This window comes from Gobius niger (assembly GCF_951799975.1).
Source record: "Gobius niger genome assembly, chromosome: 18".
Taxonomy (NCBI): domain Eukaryota; kingdom Metazoa; phylum Chordata; class Actinopteri; order Gobiiformes; family Gobiidae; genus Gobius; species Gobius niger.
This window is the reverse complement of record NC_136869.1, coordinates 22,919,382-22,943,680: the sequence shown is the minus strand read 5'-3', so window position 1 is coordinate 22,943,680 and position 24,299 is coordinate 22,919,382. Positions and strand designations below refer to the sequence as shown.

At 42.9% G+C, this 24,299-nt stretch overlaps 2 protein-coding genes across 3 annotated transcripts in view; both read left to right on the top strand.

Moving 5' to 3' along the window:
* The window catches only part of ccny (cyclin Y), a gene marked incomplete at its 5' end in the record, with an annotated part of 31,374 nt that extends 24,313 nt beyond the window's left edge, over positions 1–7,061 (top strand). For both annotated transcript variants that reach the window (XM_079575968.1, XM_079575967.1), the window contains 5 exons: positions 1,434–1,491; positions 1,590–1,709; positions 3,621–3,787; positions 5,201–5,363; positions 6,933–7,061. In XM_079575968.1, coding sequence (XP_079432094.1) covers positions 1,434–1,491; positions 1,590–1,709; positions 3,621–3,787; positions 5,201–5,363; positions 6,933–7,049 — 625 coding nt within the window. In that variant the 3' untranslated portion in view covers positions 7,050–7,061. The remainder of the gene's footprint in view (positions 1–1,433; positions 1,492–1,589; positions 1,710–3,620; positions 3,788–5,200; positions 5,364–6,932) is intronic.
* Positions 7,062–9,917: 2,856 nt separating this feature from the next.
* LOC306978025 (gap junction delta-4 protein-like) lies at positions 9,918–13,306 on the top strand. Its single transcript, XM_079576483.1, has 2 exons — positions 9,918–10,283; positions 12,260–13,306. The coding sequence occupies exons 1-2, from the start codon at positions 10,220–10,222 to the stop codon at positions 13,300–13,302; spliced, it is 1,107 nt and encodes a 368-aa protein (XP_079432609.1). The 5' UTR covers positions 9,918–10,219; the 3' UTR covers positions 13,303–13,306.
* Positions 13,307–24,299: the final 10,993 nt, after the last annotated feature.

The window sequence follows — 24,299 nt, the reverse complement described above, 5'->3', positions numbered from 1 at the left end:
CAAACATTTACATTTGATCATATTTTAATGGACATAAACATTCAGGAGAGGGAGGAATAAGTAGAGTAAACCCTTCTTTTGCAACAATAGCTGCTTTCCTCTAGCTGCAGATTAGACGTGCACAACGATCAGGATGAATCTTTGACCATTCCTCTTTACAAAACTGCTGCAGTTCAGTGAGATCCAGGCGGTGTACTTACTTTTCCCTCTCTGTCCGGTGAATGTTTATATGTTATGGCCAATAAAAATATGATCAAATGTAAATGTTTGGGTGGTATTAAGTTTAAGCAGACACTGTTTACTCATTCTTGTGATTTTAATAAAGACCAGACTGTTTTATAACCAATTTAGGCAGAAATGTGAAAACGGTGTACTCACTTTTTCCTCCCACTGTACATATCTTTGATACAAACCTCAGCTCAAACAAAATACATTTTTCCTCCAGTAACATTTAACTCTCAAGAACCGAAACTAGGTGCCGTTTCTGCCGAACAAATGGCTGTAAACCTGTCAATTATAAAGTCCCATGAAGATTGAGATTGACCAAAGTGGACATTGTGATTTCGATTAATTGCTCAGCCTTACCGTGTTTATTTCTGACTCTGGGACCAGCATGAGACCAACCCCTGAGGTTCTCAGAGCCCGAGATAGTTCATATGGCTCGAACACATCAGATATACTTTGGTGCGACAGGAAGCCAGTGCAGACGCCTAAGCATTGGGCCAATATGGTGCCATTTCCTGGTTCTGGTCAGTACTGTCTGTAGTGTCTGTAGTATGACCTGTGGGAGACGAACTCATCTCTCGGAGCCCGGCTTGATCTTGCCAATGTTTATTGGGTGGTAAAAAGCTGCTAATGTGGCAGTTAGTTCAGGTCTGATTCCATTATTACCCTTAGATTTCGAACCTGATTCAGTTTTAGAGCGAGAGTCTGAAGGTGACTGATTCATCTTTTTCTTTGTGTCTGTAGGCCAATTCTTACTAACCTGAATCAATCTGAAAGTTGGTCAGTTTAATTTGATGCAATAGTTTGACCTCTAAAAACATTAGTTTAGCTGTTATATATTTCAGTCTCCTCATGATAAGTCAGGGCTGATATTTCTCTAAAATCCCAAAGCCATAATGATTGGCCCTCTGGCTTTACTAATCTGAAGTCCACACAATCCTCCATTTCAGCCCTGTTAAAGATGGATGCCTCCTTCAGCGCCTTCTTTCACTCCTCAGTGCTTCCGTTACTGATTTAATCCAGACTTTGAGTATTGTGTCATGCTGTGCTATAGAACTCCCCCCATTGAGCTTTGCGAAACAAAACATTGGTGCAGAAAACCCCGTCTTCAAGTGAAATGTCAAGTTACTACAAACTGTCACTTTCAGCCTGAAGCAAAGGCACACACTCTCTCTTATAGTCAAGTGTTTTTTTTTTTATCTTTTCAGGGAGGTTGACGGAAGAATGGTGTTAGATATTTTCGATGAGAAACAGCACCCGCTATCGGTAAGACCTGGAGTTTGTGTAGATTTAGATTGATAGAAATGTCATCTTCTAATTAAAGAAGATGTGTGTGTGTGCTTTGTTGTATTTATCGTGTGTAGAAGTCCGAGGTGCCTCCTGACTACGACAAACAGGACCCGGAACAGAAGCAGATTTATCGTTTCGTCAGGACGCTGTTCAGTGCGGCGCAGCTGACGGCCGAGTGCGCCATCGTCACTCTGGTGAGTTTGTGTCTCTGTTCTGCTCGGACTCCAGGGGGCAGTGTTGAATCTTTCCTCTCTGCCCAGACAGGAGGCTTTCAATCAGTTCTTAAAGCAGGGAGACTCGCAGCGAATGGAATCTCCTGAAAGTGACCATATTGTCTTGCCTTATATAATTGAAAAGTTAATGCTGAAATTATAATTGTTGTTTTTGGGTGAAATCGTTTCTCACAGCTCACAGCGGTCCTAGTCCTAATTTTGCTGTCAGGAGTCTTTCATCAGGGACAAAAGGGAGGGTTTAGGACTATATAGTGGGTCTAAAAGGGCTTAAAGGAGACAAATTCTGCTTGTGTTCTAGCATTCTTTTTTTTTTTATCATTGTTTATTACATGCATGCAACATTATTTAACACTAATCATAGCAAAAAGCAATACTGACCAAAAAAAAAGCGTAAAAAAATAAATTAGTCATTTATTTCCAGTCCAAAGCCCACATAATTGATTTTGACCTGCCTTTCAACAAGCAACACAATGGTTGCCAAACCAAATCGCACAACCAATCACTCTGAAAGTAAAAGTAAAGCATGAAGACGAGTTATGATGAATAAAGCTCTGCTCAGTTTCTGACAAAACAAAACAAATATGAGGAGAGTTTTGTAGCGGTGTTGTTTCTAAGACATGTAATAAGGTCACAGTCCGGTTTAGTGTATTTATATAATAAGAAATAGTTACTGGAGCTCCTCTTAACATTACCTAAATGGAACTATTTCACCGTGGTTTGACTCCCTGCTGTAGGCTCTGGGGGAGCCAGGAAAAAAGCCTGCGAGGCAAAACGTCCGCAACACTAAAACGAAACCCAGTGCAGATGACGGCTTGAGAAGCTTTGTCTATTATGGAAAGTAAATGGATTCTTTCAAGAATTGTAATTTGAATTGTGACTAAAATAATGGTGATTATTGTGGTTTTCTTCATCAGTAGTTGGAAACTTTGCATCGCGGTTCTTAATGTCCTTCCTGCTGTCTGCCCTTGACCTCTGGCCATAAAGCCCAGTGTTAGCAGAGACAGAGGTCACTTCCAGCACTCGCTCATATGTCAGCTGATGAGTCGGTGGGTGGTCACTGGTCATACAGGAAGTCCATGTGGTGTCTGGAGCAGTTACAAGAAAGCAGGGGGCATGTACTGTGTACATTCCAGGAGTAACTGAAGGAGAGGGACCGCTGGGGGAAGTCATTATCTAATGTTAGAATACAGTAACGGACAAGTGTGTGCCGTTGTGGAAAAGCCAAGAAGTGAATGTAAGAGTAATGTACTGATCTCACATTGAGGAAGCAACAGTAACATCGAAACAAGAGCTTTGTATCAACTTCTTAGTCTATATTGTGTCTGCAGCCGCTACACAAAGGCATTAGTTTTGCAGCATGGGGCTGGTGTCCTACACCCCGTCTGGCTGTGTTTTCTCTGGTGAGCTTGTTAGTACAGTTTTCAGTTTGGCTGGTCATTCACTTGCTCTAGTTTAGGGGAATTTGGCTCAACTCTCCCAGCGCACACACGGCTGCTGTTGCTGCAGCAATGAACTATTTTATAATATCCCTCCACAACTTCAAAATGAACAACTTTTGTTCTAAGGAAAGTGTCCATTTTAGCATTAAACACACACCTATTTGCATTCTTGTGCTTTTTTCTCAGATTCTCAGAATCTCAGAATTTGAGCAGAGTTTTTAACCCCCTAAAAACAATAGATTAGTTTATTCATGAATTTAAACCAGACTATCCATTATTCAGACTTTGTCCCCCACATAAGATGGCCTTTTTCAACAATACATTTGAAACAGAAAGCGATCAATACATTTTTGTCATGTTTACTGTATGTCCGTAAGCTACAGTAAAAGCTTGAAATGAATATCTGGATTCTGATCTGATGTTTGCGGCCCAGGTGTATTTGGAGAGACTACTGACGTACGCTGAAATGGACATCTGCCCCGCCAACTGGAAGAGGATCATCTTGGGGGCCATCCTCCTGGCCTCCAAAGTGTGGGACGACCAGGCTGTGTGGAACGTGGACTACTGCCAGATCCTCAAGGACATCACCGTGGAGGACATGTGAGTGACACTGCACATCTACAAAGCACTGCAATAATCATCACAGAAGTTTGATCAACAGTGTCTGTGCACACTTTGTTTTAAACTAGGTCCATTTGTAGCTTGTTGTACACTACATAATCTTGAAATCTTTATTCATTTGAGACACATAGGATTAAACAGGGAGTGTAGACGGTGGCTGTTGTAAGTCAGTTGCTTCTGTGCATATAGCTAGTTATCTGCGCTCATAGGCCTGGGTTTGGGCTTATCAAAGTTCCAGAGGTGCTGTGTTCACCAGGAGATCCACTCCAGACTCCTCTTAGTAAAACTTCCTAAAAAAATTAATGAAACGAATGATGACACTTGTTTTAAACAATAAAATAATCTGTTTGTCTCTAAATGAACAAAAGACTAAAACTTTGATCTGAAGCAGTGATACCACAGTTTGACAAACAGTGATTCAGGTCATTGTGTCATATCTGAGCTTTGGAAACATCAGTCAACGCAGTTGCCTCTGAGTGACCAGCAGTTTGCCAATGCGGTAAACCAGCATGAGGGTAACCAACACGGGTAGTATAAACTCCAGGTTTAAATCCAGGAGAAACTCAGAGCTGAAGAAGCCTCTTGGATTAGAGAACAGAAATTCATGTCATGCTTCTTTAATTTAATCAATAACATTTATTTCAGCCCAACTTAGTTGAGTGAATGGCCACTGGAGAAGATTCAAAGATTACTCAAAGATGCACTCGCAGCTTGAAACACAACTCCCCTTTTAAGTAACTAAAAGTGCAAACTTGCCTGTATCCATTATTATGCAAATATAGACAGATTTGACCATTTGTATGCAGAAAAATCCTAACTTCCAAGTATAAACTCTGAAGATAAACTGTCAACATTTATTTAGTTGGTAATCTAAACCACTTCACTGGCTTGTGCTGCTGTATATCCCCTGACAAAAGGGAAGACCAAAACGCCTGTTGAAGAAGCTGCACCACTCTGAGGCTGAGTCTAAATTTAGTCCGTCTGTTGCTGCTCCCCTGTAAGTGTGCGTGGGAGAGGAACAAAAGCTCGGAGGAGCCGGAGTGGGGAGTGTGCTTTCAGAGGCAGGTATATCAGACACACAAGGGCTGGGGAGGTGAAAGTGGGATCACAGAGCATCAACACAAGGCAGCTGATGACAAAAGCACTCGCAGGGGAACGGATTATGTCAGAACTGCTTCCGAGATTGCCATTTCCTCAGGTGTAATGCAGGGTTTAGGGGAGGCCGGGGCTGTGGGAGGGAGGTGGACAGTGCACATCTTAAAGCAGGACAGAAGACTAAAGACACCGCTTTTTTTGTCATAGGAAATGCTCTGAATGAGAATTAAATAAAAGTAGTTTGTACTCCCTCCATGTTGGCCTCACCCACGGTGTCCCGTCCTGTCTGTGTTGCAGGAACGAGCTGGAGCGTCAGTTCTGGGAGCTCCTCCAGTTCAACATCAATGTCCCGTCCAGCGTCTACGCCAAGTACTACTTCGACCTGCGCTCGCTCGCCGAGGCCAACAACCTGAGCTTCCCCCTGGAGCCGCTCAGCCGGGACAAGGCCCAGAAGCTCGAGGTGAAGCTTAGTCTCACATTTATTTAGACAATTGATCTGTTCCAACTTTGATAAAGAGGATGGACAGCTTGAGATTCCTCATGGTTTGTCTGTTTCCCCTTTTATTAGTGTCTGTTATGTCTGTCATGTGAATCTACTTATTAAGCTTCCTGGTTGGTTCAGTTTTGAACACTTCAGTCAGTGCATGTCTGAAGGCAATCTATTTATTTTTTGCCATTTTATTTAGCTTTTTTGTTCCGTGTTTTGTTATTCTCAAACTTCTTAAAGCTGCCTTCAGCAATATTTGAATTGTCAGTAGTGACCCCTGCCCTGCTCCCCCCCTCCCCTCACTCCCCTCCACATGCTGTACTAATGGTGCATTCAAAGGTAAAGGGAAATCTCAATCATCTTTATCAGCAGAATAAATAAGATGAACAGCAAAAGAAACATTTTGATACGGAGTCGGGGCAAAGCTCTCGATTTACCGATCGATCTACGTTCCCACCCTCACCTATGGTCATGAGATTTGGGTAATGACCGAAAGGACAAGATCGCGAATACAAGCGGCTGAAATGAGTTTCCTTCGCAGGGTGGCTGGGCGCACCCTTCGAGATCGGGTGAGGAGCTCAGTTACCCGAGAGGAGCTCGGAGTAGAGTCGCTGCTCCTTCACATCGAAAGGAGCAGCTGAGGTGGTTAGGGCATCTGTTCCGGATGCTTCGTGGCCGTCTCCTTTTGGAGGTGTTCTGGAGGCATGTCCTAGTGGGACCAGGCCTCGTGGAAGGCCCAGGACACGCTGGTGGGACTATGTCACCGAGCTGGCCTGGTGTCACCTTGGGGTCCCCCCAGAACAGCTGGAGGAGGTGTGTGTGGATCGGGAAGTCTGGGCATCTCTGCTGACCCTGCTGCCCCCGCGACCCGGCCCCGGATAAAGTGGAAGAAAATGAATGGATGGATGATTATTTACGTTTATTTACTAAGCTGCAGCTTGATACAAGTCTGTGCTTTTTGACATTTAGAACATTTCCATTTTGAACATAATGTAAGTGTGGAGGTTTCATATCTCAATCTCCTTGAATGCCACTTCCATTTGCTCTGTAAGCAAAAAGTAGAGTCGAAAAAACATCTTGACAGCTCCCTGTAGATACTGGATTATTTGACAAATGGAGATGCAGATTTCATGAAGATTTTAGCTGCATCTGAACAGGTCACTCCGATGTTTATCAGTTACCCATCTTTTGTAAACAAGGCAGGGGCATCTAGCAGTGCAATGTGGGAATGCATCAATTCTGGGCTGGCAAATGGAAAGGCTGAGGGCGCCTTTAAAGCAACAGTTAGTATATTTTAGATCACCACCCGCCTGTACCTTTCTTGTGTTGTACTGAAAAATTAGGGAGCATTAGGGAGTTCTCCACCAGAAAAGGTCAAGGATGCTTAATTAACCCCGTAGGGAAATTTGTCCTCTGCAATTGACCACCCTTCAGCGCCACCGGGACGACCCGTCAGCAACCCAGCATGAAACCATTGTACATGTTTTTTTTGGTGAATGAAATATAACCTCCTTTTAAACCGCGCTTTGCCTCATTTTCCAGGCGATCTCCCGGCTCTGCGACGACAAATACAAGGACTTGAGGAAATTATCCAAGAAGCGGTCGGCGAGCGCGGACAACCTGGCCGTGGTGCGATGGTGCCCAGCGATCATCTCCTAACACCGAGCTGGAAGACGCCAGACCTCCGGAACTCTCCTGACTCCCGCGTCGGCAGGAGCGGCCCGCGGAGAGACCCGTCCCGGCCCGTGCGCAGGGGAGGGGGGAGCTCATTGACTGCTTTTGCACTGAACCAAAACGTAGGCGAACCGCTCCGGACGCCAACGGACGTCCAGCCGGGAGATTAAAATGTGAAAATAAACAAAAACGTAACAATAGACTCAAAGACTGTGCATTCCTGTGATTCCCGAAAGTCTTGATACGTTTTGGACAGTTTTTTCAGACCACTTTTGATTATTTTGATTATGTTACGCATGTCTGATACTCAAATGGTTTCTTTTTCTATTGTCACAAAATCTGCAAAAGAGTAAAGAGAATATTGGACGTTATCAGAGTCAGACTTAAACATTATTACATAGGATTAAGTAGAGGAGTATGGGCCCTTCTTAAACCCATTAAATCATGTTTGTGTCTTATATATATGTGTGCGTTCCCAAACCAGAGAACGACTCGGACCATTCACTGCCATGTCAGCGCTCCGCACGTTTTAGTATTTTGGGAAAGGAACACTATTTTTCACATAAACGAAGCAATACACGCGCCGCAAAAGGGACTATTTCTGGTGGAAGGAGACGGAGGCGACGGGAGAAAGCTGTTCTTGTTCACTGCCATTGTCCCGACCCATGGTGCCTGGAAGAATTCTCCCCGTTCTGGTTTGGAGGAATAGATCAATCAACACTTTGGGGGTTTTTGTAACATTTTTATAAAGTTCTTCCAGTTCATAAAATCTTACGGCATGATTCTTCAGGGCTTGTAAATGTCGCGATAGAGTTGTACAAAATGGACTGTAAACAAAAGAAGAAAAAAAAAAGTGTAAATGTTGATGTCTTACTGTAGAAGGAAACGCTGTTGAAATATTTATAATAGTTTTTATTGTATAGCAGTGTGAAGAGTGTGAATGGGAGACGCCACTTTAGTTGCAATGCTTTACATGTGTTTCATTTGGTGAAAGAAACGACCATTTTGTTTGCTTTTTTTTTTTTTCTTTCTGTTTTTGGTAAGACCACAGTTTCTATAAAAAGTCCAGTGTCAACGTGTAGACAATCATGGTCCGTATTGTGTCCCAGAGCACTTGGAGAAGTAAACCGGAGGCTAGTGGATAGAAAGACTCTTTGTGAATGTTGTTCCATAGATCAGTGGTTCACAACTGGACCCAGAATCCCCCTGGGAGGACGAGCCGCGACCCAAACATGACTTTGTAAAATATAATGTAAAATATATTGTCTTCTCCTCATGAAATGTTGTTGAATAAGCTTTAAATGAGTAATAAATGATTATAAAAAGGTAACCAACTTTACCAGTGATTCTATATACTTTTTCTGTCTTTAAAAGAAATGTTTTCTGGGAAAGGCTCACGACCCACCAGTTGAGAACCACTGCCATGGACCATACCAGTATGTGCAAGTTTTTTGTTACATTGAACCCATTTTCTTGTGTTGTTTCATAACCTGTGATTATCGTTTGGTGACATTCAAAATCAACTTTAATAATATTGAATAAGTCTGATCTGAATATTCACCTTGTTCCGCCCCGCCCACTTTTGACACTTTTTGCCTCGTCTCTCGGCACTTCCATTGTGACACTTTCGGTCGAGCGCGAAGCCCGTTCATTCAAACGGAGAACGAGGGAGAATATTCTCCGCTCAAATCTGATGTTTAGTCGATTGATTTTTGCAAAACGTCCAATGTTCATTTGCACCAACATGTCAACACTGCAGTGTTTCTCTGCGTGGCCGTGTAGTAACTGATTTTATCTGGACTTCTCCAGCCCCATGTTAACTGATAGGAGAAAAGGGGCGGGCACAATTCATGGTGGCACCCACACGAATAAGGTGAATATCAAAACAAACATGGCGGCTCACATCAGTTAAAAACAAAACTGCAGAATCAGTGGGTGGAGCACTAAGGAGAGCATTCATCACTGAGAGGAATTTGAGACGATTTCTGCTTTGCAAATGTGAGGTTCAAGCACTCAGTTATTGGATCAACACCAAACTTGTCCAAGACTCTCCGGCTTCTGAACTGAAAGTAGGAGTGGCTTACACGCCGGGTTATAGTGCAGCACTGATTAACTGATTCTCTGAACGGGTTCTCTCCTTGTTTGTCCTGGCCCCTTTTATAAAGTGAATTATAGGCTCCTGTCTGCTTCTCCAAAACTGAGCTGTGCTTTTAATTCCAATACTTTTGCCACTCCCCTGAATGTGCTCTGATAAACTTCATTCAAAATTGTCAATGCCTTAATAGTGATCTATATCTCTTCCTCTCGTTCCCACAGCGTTATTGTTTTGTCTAAATGGATCAGTGCGTTTTTGGTTTGTCAGAAATTCCAAGAATGAGTGCAAAGACTAACTGCAACAGCGCCGCGATTGTAAATTGTATTTATTGTGTGTGAGACCAGAAGTAGCCAACATCCCAGAACGGTGGCACTCCTACATTTCTTCCTCAGTCGAGTGTGGCGTTCTGTCTAAAATAATGTGCTGTGTCATCTCTTTTAGCCTCATCTGTTGCATCGGATCAAACTTGTTCCTACTTTGCCAAACTCTTTGTACATGTTTACTCTACAAAAAATGTTCAGTTCAAAAGCAATTTATGAGAAAATACTGTTGAACAATAAAAGAAAATGAAACTTTGAAGCATTGATGAGTGTTTTGCATTGGGAAAAGAGTGGAGCATTGATACTGCACATGTTAAATCATATTTAAACCACAGATTACTGCAAGCCCTGCTGTAACAAGTTGACATTTCCCCCCTGAGTTAGCCTTCGGGTGGGCCAGGAGGCTTGTTGTTCTCCTGCAAGGACACCCGGCCGGCACTGAAATATCCGCGCAATGCCAGGAGGGCGACGTGCCTCTCCGAGTGGGTTAAGAATAGCTCCACAATGGGCCTCGCTCGTGTCTTCTGTTGTCTCAGGACGCTCAGTTGTTCTGCAGCCGCGGACAGAGGAGAGAGACACACTTCGAGCTTCTCCCCTGGGAACTCTTCTTACTCAAATGGAGGATATTTCACAGGGGGATGTTGTTACTCAGACCGGACTAACTGGACATTATCATACTACACTGAGTGGATTTTTAAGAAAGGCCTAAAAGTTAGGCTTTGTGTTTAACTGGAGCCAGTATGGTGGGATCGAGTGTGTCAGAGGTCATCTTCATCACAGTCAACCAGAGCATCACCATGACGGGTAAGGCTTCATGGAAATGTGCTTTCCTTTATAATAACCTCCTACCCCCCGCCTTAACCGAGAACATTCTCTCCAGTTCAGCTTTACCCAAGTCTAAAAGCTTCTGGCTGGAGTTTACAGCCTATAGGTCAGGGTGACGCCTCATTTGAAAGCTAAGACGATTAAAACTGATCTAAGATTTTTCCTCATGCTGTCGTCACTTTTTGTGTTGTATTTTTGGTGCTTTTTTGTAATTGATTTGTTCCTTTTTCATCACTTTTTTGTCACCTGTTTGTTGCTTTTTCGTCCTCATTTACTTCGTCTCATTTTTTCACTATTTTGACACTTTTTTCAAGAAGCTTGAGCTATCAGAAATACAAAACAGGCGACTTTCACATTAATTATCACACAACAAACCAGGCCAGCACTCGCAGGAACTCACAAAAATAACATTAAGGAAATGGAGCCAATGGGTTGAACCTGTTGAACCACCATATTTTGAAAATATTATTTTATTTTATGTTTTATTATATTATTTCTTTTTTGTAAGATTCTACATTTGATCTTCACGTGACTTGAACTTGCCAGACAAAAAGAATTAAATATTGGTGGTAAAATGAAATCCCACTCAAAGTGATTTTTTGGCCTGAACACAAAAGCAATTGTTACAAAAAAACAAATACATGTAGGCTTTTTTTCTGATGTTGGTTGGTCATTTTGTTTGTTTGTTTGTATACTTTATTGTCCCCATAGGAACTTTTGTAAAATAAACACAACTATATCTTGGTGTTTTCAAAGTAGAAACAATTAGGTCAATTGTCCCAGCCACCTCTGGGCCAAAATAAACAATGAATGTCAAACTACAGATACAATTCTATAGTTTTGGCATTGTTTATTGGTGGTTATATATATATAATATATTATATATATATATATATATATATATATATATATATATATATATATATATATATATATATAATATATATATATATATATATATATATATCCCATCTACAGGACCATCAAGGAATTGCAAACCTAACTACTGTGATTCTACACCGTGACGCACTCTCTGTCTGGGACCAACACTAATTAATAACTGGGAACCCTCTTACCAGAGCCAGCATAAATGATCATTTTTCAGTAAATGTCTACTTTTACAATTCACTGTAGTGCAGGAGGAGGACAAAGCAAGTTTCATTCCATTTTAATTTCAGGAAAAATAATGGTGAGAATGCCTAGCTTTGAAACAGCCCTAAGCAAACAAATGCACTCCATAAAATGTATATCGAGATTGGTTTACTGTAAATGTCTAAAATTAAGCATAATAATCTCAATTTGAGATGTTTTGACTAGTTAAAATTTAATTTGGGGATTTGACCTAGATTATCTCACTTTTGAGATGTTTCTGACTCAATTCTAGACATTGTGTCTTTATTTCGAGAAGGGTCTGATGGAGGGGCTCATAAACAATGGACTTCTCCACAGGAAATGATGTCATCTCCACAGGACAATTTAAACTTAAACTAATCCAAACTAGCCCTAGCCCTAAACCTAATCCTAATCCTAACCTTAAGGACTGTGGTTTACTGAAGGCATTTTATTGAGATTAATTTATAAATGTTGCGGAGGTGATGTCATTTCCTGTGGAGAACTGGAGCTCCACTGATCACATGACTCTCCATCGGCTGCGTTTAGACCCTCTTGTTTATTTCAGGTTCATTTCTTTGCCAATGGGATGAGAAAACTGTTCTTGTCCCATTGGCAGTTTTACGTTCTTGTTTCAAGTGAGATGACCTGAGAAATGTCCTCAAACTAGCAAACTAAACTTGGTCTGATCAGGAAGAAATGAAGTTGAAATTGAAGCAATCTAAATCCGGGCTTGATATTGAATTTTTGTACAACAATGTCTGATATATTTTCCTGTTATACACATTGAACTGTACAATACTCAAATAGTACCAGTCAAATTGAAGAGACTTCTCTTGTTGTAGGTAAAGCCTGGCTGATCGTGATGCTCTTCCTCCGCATCTTCCTCCTCCTCTTCGCCGGTTTCCCCCTGTACCAGGACGAGCAGGACCGCTTCGTCTGCAACACCATCCAGCCGGGCTGCGCTAACGTGTGCTACGACATGTTCTCTCCCATCTCCCTGTTCCGCTTCTGGCTGGTCCAGCTCGTCACCCTCTGCCTCCCCGTCACCGTCTTCATCATCTACGTGGCCCACAACGCCGCCAACGCGCTCCACGTGGACCTCCAAAAGCCCAACGGGTTCGACGTCCGACAGCTGAACACGAACTTCACGGGCGCGTACTTCCTGCAGCTCCTCTGTCGGACGTTGTTGGAGGCGGGATTCGGCGCGGCGCACTACTACCTCTTCGGGTTCTACATCCCGAGGCGGTTTTTGTGCCAGCACACGCCTTGCACCACCCAAGTCGACTGCTACATATCGAGGCCGACGGAAAAGACGGTGATGCTGAACTTCATGCTAGGCGTCGGGGCGTTGTCCATTCTTCTGAACGTTGTGGATTTCTTTTGCACCATCAAGCGTTCCGTGAGGGAAAAGGTCAAGAGGAAGCAGGTTCTGGAGAGGACTCACGACGAAGACTGCGTGGCGGCTGCCGTTGCTACGAAAGCGAAAGAGCCCAACGCGGCGGACGTCGAGCATTTCCGCAAGCGTCACGGAAGCAAAAGCTCCAACAGAGGCGCCGAGTCTCGCCCGTGCTCGCCGGGAATCCTGATGAGCAACAGCAACGGGAACAACGGATATTCGGCCAATCAGGAGGAGCTCCTGGAGAGACAGGGAAGTGACGTCGCTCTGTGTCCGCCGGGGACGCCGAGGTCGATCTGCGTTAGCAAGCGCAGTCGGCTCAAACCGCCGCCCCCTCCGCGACGCGATGTATCGGGAGATGTACCCCCTCCGGTAAGAGACGTTCCCACGGCAACAGCGATGTGTAGCAAAAGAGCGGGTCAGGCCGCGTTGGTGGAGCTAAGTACCGGTTTGCCAAATGAAGAAGAGAAGAGGTCGGAGTGGGTGTGACTTTGAGGACATGTTTGGGGATATTTTCACATTCTGTCATTGCACATTGTTCTCAGCGCTTGATCGATTTCGACTCACGTGACGGGAGGTAACCTATCAGGGGCAGTAGGTAACCAGACCGTACACCAAGGGGTCCTGAGGCCACTGGTCAGGAGTACCTAGCTGGAGGGCTATATTGAGTCTACAAACTCACACAGCCAAGGAGTAGTTTGGTGTCAAGCTTCATGCTGTGAGAAGATGTGCTAATCACGTAGTCATTCATTCAGGAGCTAGGAGTCTAACATTGCTATCGTCATTGTTCACGTTTTACGTCCAGTTACTTTTTTGGTTCATTCCGATGCAGAAAAAGTCACTTTATTAGCTTCAGCTTTGCAAATGTCAAAGTTCATTTGGAAATTAAGGTGAGACACTGCAGGGAACATTAAATAAATTGTAACAAATTCTCGTTTAAGAGGGGGGCTTAAAAACAAACATCAGTACATGAATAAGAAATATAATAGCAGTGAGCGCTATTCAATGATTAAGTTTCAGGGCTTACAAAAGTTTATTTTCTGCCCGTAGGCGTGTGGGTTCGAGTCTTGCCTGAGTGTTGTCCTTTGGATAGAAATATTTTTTGTTATATTTTCATAATGATAGAAAAAAGCTCACAAAACTGTGGCTTGAGCACTGTGTTCACCCCGGGCTGCACCTGCAGGTGGAGGGAGGGAGCTTGCACCCACAGAACCTTTAAACAAGTGACACAGGTCTAGAAATCTAGAGCTCTACCGACTGAGCTACTGTGTCCTACGACTGAACTTCTTTATATGTAAACAATATTTGCAGAATGAAATGAAGACATTCATAAAGTTCACGATGATCATTGATAACTCATTACAGTCCCCTTGTGATTCTGTGGTCCAGTAGTTACAGAGACCAGATGCAAGTTGGTAATTGTATACTCACTACTGCCCCCTCAGGTCTTACGTGTAACAGCAGCTTCTATATTAAGCTCCTGCATGACGGCACTTTCTGAGTGACAGTGCAGGATTTTAGAGGCAGTTGTGGTGAACAGGTCTGAGCTCATTCTACACATTAGGACATGGCTGGAACATGTAGGGGGAGGAAAATACTTAGTTTTAAAATGTTTAAACTCCATATAGTCCCTTTAAGTTGCAGGGCATTTACATAGGCGCTATATGAATAAAGTTCTTCTTCTGTAAGCCTCAACTCCCACCTGGGTCATAAGATCACTGTATAATACTATAAGATCTTCAGAAGGAACGACCAACGACTAACTATCATTCTGTCTTTAGGTTTGAGTCCAGCCTGAGGCAGTGGGGGGATTTTTGTGATGATAATTAGGTAATTGTGAATAAAAAAAAAAACTCACCAAAACTCTACTTTCATTTGTTGTGTGCCTGTGGACGGTAGGGCACCTGTGTCCGCAGTCGCAGGGAGGCTCTTGGGTGCAGTGTGGATCCTGGTCTGGACCCACAGATGCAGGGAGGTGAGTGCAGTCCACACTGTGTGGGTCCTGGTCCAGATCATCCAGTGTCTGGGTTGAGCGCGGGCTTGAACCCAGTACTGACGCCTTCCCCGCCAAGCCTCGTACTCCCTGAGCTAAACTGCCACCAACACCAATTAATCACTCTAACATTAACCATGAAAGCTAATAACTTAACCTAACCTCATCTTTAAATACCATCTTCAGTGGAGTGCTGGTGGGAATTGAACTCAGAACACTTACATTACAGAAGATGCAGAACTTATAATCGAGTGTTCTACCAACTGAGCTACTGTCTCCTCCAATACTGGGTCTTAATCTCCTCAAGACGAATTGTGAACTTCCAAAATAACAAGTCCATCAGCGAGCCCCTGTGTGGTCCAGCGGTTAAGACTCTTTCCTGCTGCCATGTTCTGGGTTTGACACAAGATTTCCACAAAAGACTTCCGATTGTACATAAACCCAGTGCGTCTTTCTTCACTCATGTGCGAGCGGATTTCGATCTCAGAACGCCAAAATTAGAGGCGATACAGAACGTCTGAGAACTCTACCTACTGAGCTACCAGCGCCTCTGGGTGAAGTCTTTGGAATGGATTGTGGACTTTATGAAGTGAAGCCATTCATGGGCATGTGTTCCTGTGGTCAAGGGGTTTGAAGTTTCAGTATTTCAGTTTCTGCTTTCATTTGGCTATGAGCTATTAGCAATTGCATACCAAAAAAATCTAAATATTATAAGCCCATGGCAGTGTGTACAGTATTCACGTGGTGCCTAATATATCTCTGTGGATAGCAGCTGCCATGATGAAGAGTTAATCACTTTTGAAAATTGGTGTTGGTTATGTGCATCTGACACCCAGGGATTAGGCTGTAACAGTTGAAGCTTTCAGCCTCGTTTCAAACCTCACCCACTGCCGTTCCCAGCAGTAGCATATTTAGATAGCAATTATTGATTACACTTTATTGCTCTGGCCGACGGCTTCTATGAGAAAACATGTCATACGCACTTTCAAAATGTACCGTAATGCTTAGATGATGTGGCATAGAGAAAAACGTACCTTCTCATCAGGCCGTTCCTTGAAGTTTGCTTGAGTTCAGTGGCACAGAATGTCAGGCATCTCAGTCACTGTCTCCTTCTAAACAAAACCCCCCCGGGACCGAAGCAGACACTGGGCACTCAGCGAAGTGTCCTTGGGCCAACCGCAGCCTTAAGAAAGAAAGCGACCGGCCACCTGTTGCTTTCCACGTTCACCTGTGTGTGTTTAAACAAAGACCATCCTTGACCTGAGCTATATCTGCCGCACGCTGACTACATGATACCGTTTTGTTGTTGAAAAAGGTCGTAAGGGTCAACTAAGTCTGCTTGGTATATATACATACAGCACCGGTCAAAAGGAATGCTTTTTTCTGTATTGGTTTTTCTTTCATTTCAAGACTATTTACATTGGATTACCACTGAAGGCATTTCTCTATATATGGAATTGTGTTTAAACAAAAAAAAAAAGTGAAATAGATTCTTCAAAGTAGCCGCTTTGATTACTGCTATTACTTGGGTTCAATTTCAAGACACTTGAAAGTTCAGGTTCATTGGTTCAAAGAATGATGGAAATAACCAGTCATCATACAGATCAGAAAGAAGGCGGGTTCTGTGTCCCAGAGATGAACGTGCTGTGTCTGAAATGTGAATATTAACCCAAGAACAAATGCAAAAAACCTGGTGAAGATGAAGAAAGAACATCCATCCATCCATCCATTTCCTTCCACTTTTCCGTTGCCAGGTCGTGGGGGCAGCTGTTGGAGCTGCCCAAATCACATTGCACCAGCCCCTTATGGCTCCTCCTGCAGGTGGTGGGTCCACAGAAGGACGGCCTCATGGTTCAAACCGGGCCTGTTGGTCTCTCATAAGGGGCTTCTGAACCGCTCTTTGTCTGACCCGTCACCCAGGACCTGTTTGCCATGGGAGACCCTACCAGGGGCACGAAGCCCCCGACAACAGAGCCCCCAGGATCATTCCGGTGCTCAAACCCCTCCACCACGTTAAGGTGGCGGTTCCAGGAGGGGGAAGACAGAACACTATGTGGAAATATTAATATTATTATATAAACTGGTTACAAAGTGGCTTAAGGAAAACAAAGTCAATGTTTTGAAGTGGCCATGACAAAATCCTGATCTGAAGTCACAGGGTCCCCCTGTATGAAGTTCACAAGAACTTCCCTTTTCATCAGATTTGGACTAAATATATATATTTGATAAAAATCTGAGGAAATAGGTATTTTTTAGCATCACAGTCGTCCTTTGGTCTCAAAATGGCATATTGAATATTGACCATTTGGTTTGACCATACACATCAACACATCATAAACAATGCAGAATGCACCTAACAGGCTTATTTTGTCACCAAGTTCTACTTTTACGACAAATTAATTTCTACCTCGGTAGACAATAAAATCTAATCGAATCTAATTACCGTATGTTTCCCTACACAAAGAAATAAAAATCAGGTAAAGCGCCTTTAAGTAACATTATACAAGTATTCATTTTCAAAGGTACGGTCCAAATGGAAAGTAAAAGCATTTGTCACAGAAAGGTGTGCGTCGTTTTTTTATGAAGAATTGTGCTGTCGACTGACCTGCAGTGTGTCACAAAGAGGTGTCGGTGAAACTAAACAGTCCAAAATACTTTTGACTTTCCTGTTAGAAATGTTGTGGAGTAGAAAGTACACACACCTGAATGTTGTACAAAGTGAAAAGAATTCATCATTTAATGCACTTTAAAAGTACCTTAAATGTGTCCTCCTGCGATAATGTGACTGATATCTTGTCAAAGGCGTGTGATAAAAGATCGATTATATTTGATTGTTAAATAGCACAGCGTGAAGGGCCCTAATGCCACTGTAGGCTCCCTAAGCAGTCCCCCTCGCTCCATAGGGCTCAGTATGTGTGGACAGGGCTTGTCACTCTATTTCAGTAGTGCCCGGGGAGATTAGGAGGACCCTCGTATACGCCGCACAGCTGGAAATAGAGCCGTGGCCTTTCTCCTATCTGCACTTTCCATGCCGTCCACGCTCTGCCGCCGTCTTACCTCTGACTGTACGAGCTCGAGGCGTAATACATTACTAGCAAAGACACACTGTGGAACACTCCAGGTTTTGTGAGTGTTGCAGACGATCAGTCAAACCATTGTAAAACTCTAAACGTACATATATGTATTTAATCTTGACTCCCTGGTGTCAGAGCAATAACATCAGCAGCTTTTTACCATCTGAAAAACATTAAGATCAGAGGAATAGTGTCAAAACCAGACTTAGAGAGACTTATCCATGCATTTGTCTCCAGCAGGTTGGACGACTGTAACGCCTGCTCACTGGCCTCTCTAAACGAGCTGTTAGAGCTGCAGAACATCCAGAACCAGGAAATACGACCATATTAGTCCAGTGCTCCGGTCTCTGCACTTGCCTCAAGTCGCTCAGACAATAGAACTTCAAGTCTTTTCATGGTTTAGCACCAAAGTACACCTCTTACAGCCGGGCAGGGGCGGACTGGGATTGAAAAACAGCCCTAGACTCTGACCAGCCTGGCCCACGTTAGCGTAAATGTGCACTTACCACCCGGCTTAACGGAGCGAATTTTCTCCAGTTTGGCTTTACCCAAATCTAAAAGCTTCTCGACTGGAGAGCAACAGTGTCAACACCTCATTTGAAAGCTGAGACCTACAAAAGTGATTGTAACTTTTTTGTCAAGTCGCCGCATTTTTGGTCATAATTTTGTTGTTTTTTCATTACTTTTTTGTGGCTTTTTGTTGTGTTTTTGTCAGGTTTTTGTGGGCTTTTTGTTGTGTTTTTGTCAGGTTTTTGTGGGCTTTTTGTTGTGTTTTTGTCAGGTTTTTGTGGGCTTTTTGTTGTGTTTTTGTCAGGTTTTTGTGGGCTTTTTGTTGTGTTTTTGTCACGTTTTTTGTGGGCTTTTTGTTGTGTTTTTATCACGTTTTTGTGGGCTTTTTGTGTTTTTGTCACGTTTTTTGTGGGCTTTTTGTTGTGTTTTTGTCACGTTTTTGTGAACTTTTTGTTGTGTTTTTGTCACGTTTTTTGTGGGCTTTTTGTTGTGTTTTTGTCACGTTTTTTGTGGGCTTTTTGTTGTGTTTTTGTCACGTTTTTTGTGGGCTTTTTGTTGTGTTTTTGTCACGTTTTTTGTGGACTTTTTGTTGTGTTTTTGTCACGTTTTTTGTGAACTTTTTGTTGTGTTTTTGTCACGTTTTTTGTGAACTTTTTGTTGTGTTTTTGTCACGTTTTTTGTGGGCTTTTTGTTGTGTTTTTGTCACGTTTTTTGTGAACTTTTTGTTGTGTTTTTGTCACATTTTTTGTGGGCTTTTTGTTGTGTTTTTGTCACGTTTTTTGTGGGCTTTTTGTTGTGTTTTTGTCACGTTTTTTGTGGGCTTTTTGTTGTGTTTTTGTCACGTTTTTTTGTGGGCTTTTTTCGTCGCTTTGTTGTCGTGTTTTTGTTGACTTTTCATCACATTCTTTGTCACTTTTTTTGTTGCTTTTCCGGCACATTTTTGTTTTCTTTTCATCCATCATCTTTTTTGTCGCTATTTTGATGCTTTTCTTTTTAGCTTTTAGATTCGGGTAGAGCTCGGTTAAGGCGGGACCGGTGGCCCTAGAGCCAGTGGCCCTTCTGTGCTCTTCCAGAATGGACATATGGCCAGTCCGCCCCTGCAGTTGGGTGAACCGTCTCGGGCCCTGAGAACTTCAGGGAGGGGTCTCCTGGTGGTTCCTCGAGTCAGGACTAAACACGCTGAGGCTAAAGCTAACATCTGGAACAGTCTTCACGAGGATGTGAGACAGGCCTCAACTCTGACAATGTTCAAATCCAGGCTGAAAACAGTTCTTGTATCACAACTGAAAGTATTTTATCTGTATTCTGCCCTCAGTGTGACTCAGACACAGCTATGCCGTTACATAAACTCCTCGACAACTGACCGGTGTGACGTCCTTTTATTGACTTCAAATAGCCAGAGTGAAACAGCAATGCTTTTTTCCAAGAAGGAGGAACGTCGATCACATCAGAAGTGGATTCTGCTCTCTGCCATATTTCAACATGTGCTGTTTACTAACTCTATTGCCGTTAACAATTAAACATAACACATAACAACTACAATGCCTCCTGCTGGTGGGAGAGAAAACTACTCCAGCACAATCTGCACTCCTTGCTTTTTACTGTGATTAATTCATATTTGTATTGATGTTTTATTTCATTTTATGCAATTGTGAAGCATTTTGAATTGACTCGTGTATGAATTGTCCTCTTCAAATAAACTTCACAAAAAGAGACTGGAAGTTAGAAATATCACACTATGATCAAAGTTGGACGTGACATTCTCTCCAGCGCGCAGGAAAGTTCCAAATGCATTTACAAGAACTGCTTTATGTGACTGGATGACTGTCTTTTTTGCTTGAAATGCCTGAATACGATGAGGAAAGGACTAAAGGATGTGAAGGTTGTAGTTATACATCAGTCAGAGACATGTGCCAAAGGACTGGGAGAAACTGTAAACACAGCACTGAGAAGACGCTGCCCTCCAGTGGCACAAAATGTTCAATGCAATATTTGAAACACATTTACCATAACTGTTCATATCACAGGAGTTTGATTCAGTGAGTTCTCAGCTCGAATTGCATTACACACCCTGGATTTGTGTTAAGCTTTAAGACACATCTACAACATAAGCTTCTACATATTTACTAAAGGCCAATTAAAAGTCCCCCGGGTGTAAAGCATGTTTCAGGACAGGATGGGGGGAAAGGAGAGGAGAACAGGAGCGCAGTAACAAGAAGTATGTGCAGATTCCACAATTAAACCTGCAAACCTTTGTGCAAAGAGCCTACTTTAACCATCAAATGATGTTTCACTGCTGTTCACCAGTGTTTTTGTGAAGAATGCACCTGTTGAAGCCTCCTTCAACTGTCTCTGGTGGGTTTGTCCTGTGTAAATGTTAAGGACAAAATTAGCTTGTCGGTGTTTTGTTCAACTGGCAGTGTGCCGTCATCAAAAACAAAACAGGACCAAAAAATGATATTTAATGATATTTTATGATATTTTTATGATATTTATATCATGCTATTTTAGCCATTCCAAAGTTAAGTATAGGCATTTATATGAATGATTGTACCTCTACCACTATGGAGCACTCATTTTTGTGATAAATACAAGTGTTATCTGGAGGTATTTTTCAAACCCGGAAGACACAACGCTTCGATTCAGTTAACTCCGCCCCCTCTCTCCGCACATACTTTACCGTAATATAAATAAACAACAATAAGTGAAGTTACTTCACGATGCAGTTATAAGGAGTTGACATCTGCAACACAGCTTCATAAATGGCTAACACACATGCTAATATGCTAACACACAAGCTAACCCGCGTTTGGACTGACTCACTGCTCTGGTCCATCGCTGTTTACATTATGGGACTCACGTTGGTTATAAAAGTTAATCCACTTTGATTCTGGCGAAGGTTCACCAAACATCCATCAGTGACAGTCACTGAAAAACAATATTTTGGTGATAGTCGCTGAATCCCGGAGAAAAAAACAGCTGAGTGGCCTCTTCCTGAAAAAGGTTGAATAAACTCATAGCCAAACGCGCTTCTTTTTCTCCGTCCGTGACATCATCGTTAGGTAAGAATAAAGAACAGGTGTGTCCAGTTACAACGAGCTCCATCTTCAGCTGCAGCGCAAACAGGACGTCTGTTCAGACGCTCAGAGGATGTGTTTGTTTTGGCCTCAGCTCACCTGGAAGCACCTCGGGCACATCCTTTTTTTTTTTCTCTTTGCATCACAGAAATAATGAAAAAGCTGTTTTACAAATTAAAATCAGGCTGTAAGACATTACATTACAGACGTCGAGCACTTCCGTTCCGCTGCGACGACACAACTGAACACTCAGTCGTTCACCAGGAGAGGGAGGAGCAGCTGCTCAGAGAGCAGGATTCAGGAGGATTACTGAGAGCTGCGTGAATGAAGCCACAAACCACTCTGGGGGTGTTTTTGATAAGGAAATAGCATAACAACATGGCTAAAAGCTCTGAAAAGTCGATTTTGCATGATATAGGACCTTTAAGTTTGAAAAAAATATCAGAACCCACACTTTTATCACGACTGCAGCGAGTGTGGCCGTGTTGCACCTGATTTAACGTTTGAAATGATGTGTATTACAGTAATAGGGCCACATAAATGAGAGAAGACTGTGAGTAAAACATTCTCTAGTCGCACCTTGGAGGACAATGCAATGAGTGGTGAAGTCTGCAGAGAGGATTATTGGCTCCTCTGCCTTCTCGTGAGCAGATTTATTTCACTCGCCTCAAGAACAGGGCTAGGAATATCTGCTCTGACAGCACTCACCCAGGACGTTGCCTTTTTGAAACACTTCCCTCTGGCTGTCTTGGGGTTGTCAGGACCCAGAAGGAGAGACTGAGAAGGAGCTTCTTCCCCAGGGCGGTGAAGGCCCTGTTGGAGGTTTAACGGGACATGTAATGAGTGAGTAAATCACTGGTCAGCACTAAAAATGACTTTTATTTTCAATGATTCGCAATGACTCTCAAAATGAATTGTGATTAATTTTGCAATGACGATAAAGATCTATCCTTATCCTTAGCCGTAGCAAAATGATTCAATAGATAACGTGTAAAGCACAAGAGCCATCTCTTTTCTTCTCTTTCACAAGATATTGAAGTGCAACGTAAAAACACAGATATAGCCTAGTTAGTACATAGTTTAGTTGACATAGAGTATGCGTAGCTTTGTAAGAAGAGCACCAGGTTTATAATCAGGGGGTCGTGAGTTTGAGTCAGATGATGGTCTGTGATGGTTTAGTCATTTGACTTGACATGGTGTTATTGTCTGTTATTGTCACAAGCACTATTCTTTATTAAATTGAGGAGTTTTTATTCTCATTATCCTGAGCCGTTTTCCTCTTTCTAAATGATCTCTCTCAGCTGTAAAACAAGCTCATTCATGACGATTTAGTTCACATTTCTTAAGGAGAATAAATGAGCTCAGTCAGTGTTGAGCAGTGGTGGGAGAAATATTCAATATTCTTACTTAAAGGGACTATACAGAGTATAAAAATGTAAAAAATTAAGTATGTTCCTCCCCCTACATGTTCCAGCAATGTCCTAATGTGTAGAATTAGCCCAGACCTGTTCACCACAACTGCCTCTAAAATCCTGCACTGTCACTCAAAAAGGTGTTCATTTGGGTCCTATGTGCCGTCATGCACGAGCTTAATATAGAAGCTGCAGTTACGCACAAGACCTGAGGTGGCAGTAGTGAGTATAAAATGGCTAACTTGCATCTAGCCCCTTTAAGTAAAAGTATATGTTGTTTTAAATCATTTGAATCAAACCAAGTCTAAAACAGTGAACCACTAACTCAGGTCAAAAACAACAGGAACTAAACCAGGCCTAAACCCGGACTAAACTAGGTCTAAAGTGGGACTAAAACAGTTCCTCGAGGTCACTTTAAAAATAAAATACGTTTACTTATAACCCAATTTCAAAAGGTAGTGGAGTGGAAAGTACAGATACAGGCTCTAAAATGTAATGAAGAAAAAGTAAAAAGTGTTCATCATAAAATGTACTTAAAGGGACTAGAATAGATGCAAGCTGGTCATTTTATACTCACTACTGCCACCTCAGGTCCTGTGCGTAACTGCAGCTTCTATATTAAGCTCGTGCATGACGGCACTTCGGACCCGAATGAACACCTTTTTGAGTGACAGTGCAGGATTTTAGAGGCAGTTGTGGTGAACAGGTCTGGGCTCATTCTACACATTAGGACATTGATGAATACCCGTAATTTGTACTTTTTACTCCGTTACTTTCCACCACTGGTGTTGAGCGAGCTTTTTTTCAGGCTCACTGCTGTAATGCTTTGTCACCTCACCCCCAGACGGTGCCTACACAATGTAGCCGACCAACACTGTGTGATACAGAGTGACACAACTATGAAAGTGTGTGTATCATCTGTCCATCACTACTCTCAAGTAAGAGTTGATATTCAAAATAATGTTTTTTTTCCACCTACATAAGGCACCGCTCACCCATTCACACTCTCTCTCACACACCAATGTACGCAGAAACTGGAGGCAAGGAGGGTGAAGTGTCTTGCCCCTCGGACACAACAACAGTGTGACCTTCAGGAGGCGGGATTCGAACCCCCGACCTTGAGACGACCCGCTCCACCCACTGCGCCGCTGTCAAAAGCAGTGACATGAACTCCTTCTTCCAAAAGTGAAGTGACTGTCTGTGACTGTATTTCGCTGACGCCATCCAGGAGGGGGGCAGGCACTTGAGCCGGCTTAGCCCACGTTCAGGCTGCATTGACTGGGGCGCGCGGCTCTGACTCAGCCTGGCCTTGGAGCTTTGTGTGGTGGAAGTGCTCTGCTAGTGAAAGAGATTTGTACACCTACCATCGGCGTGATTGGCTGACAATGACGGGAAACGGCACGACTGACGATCAACCCTG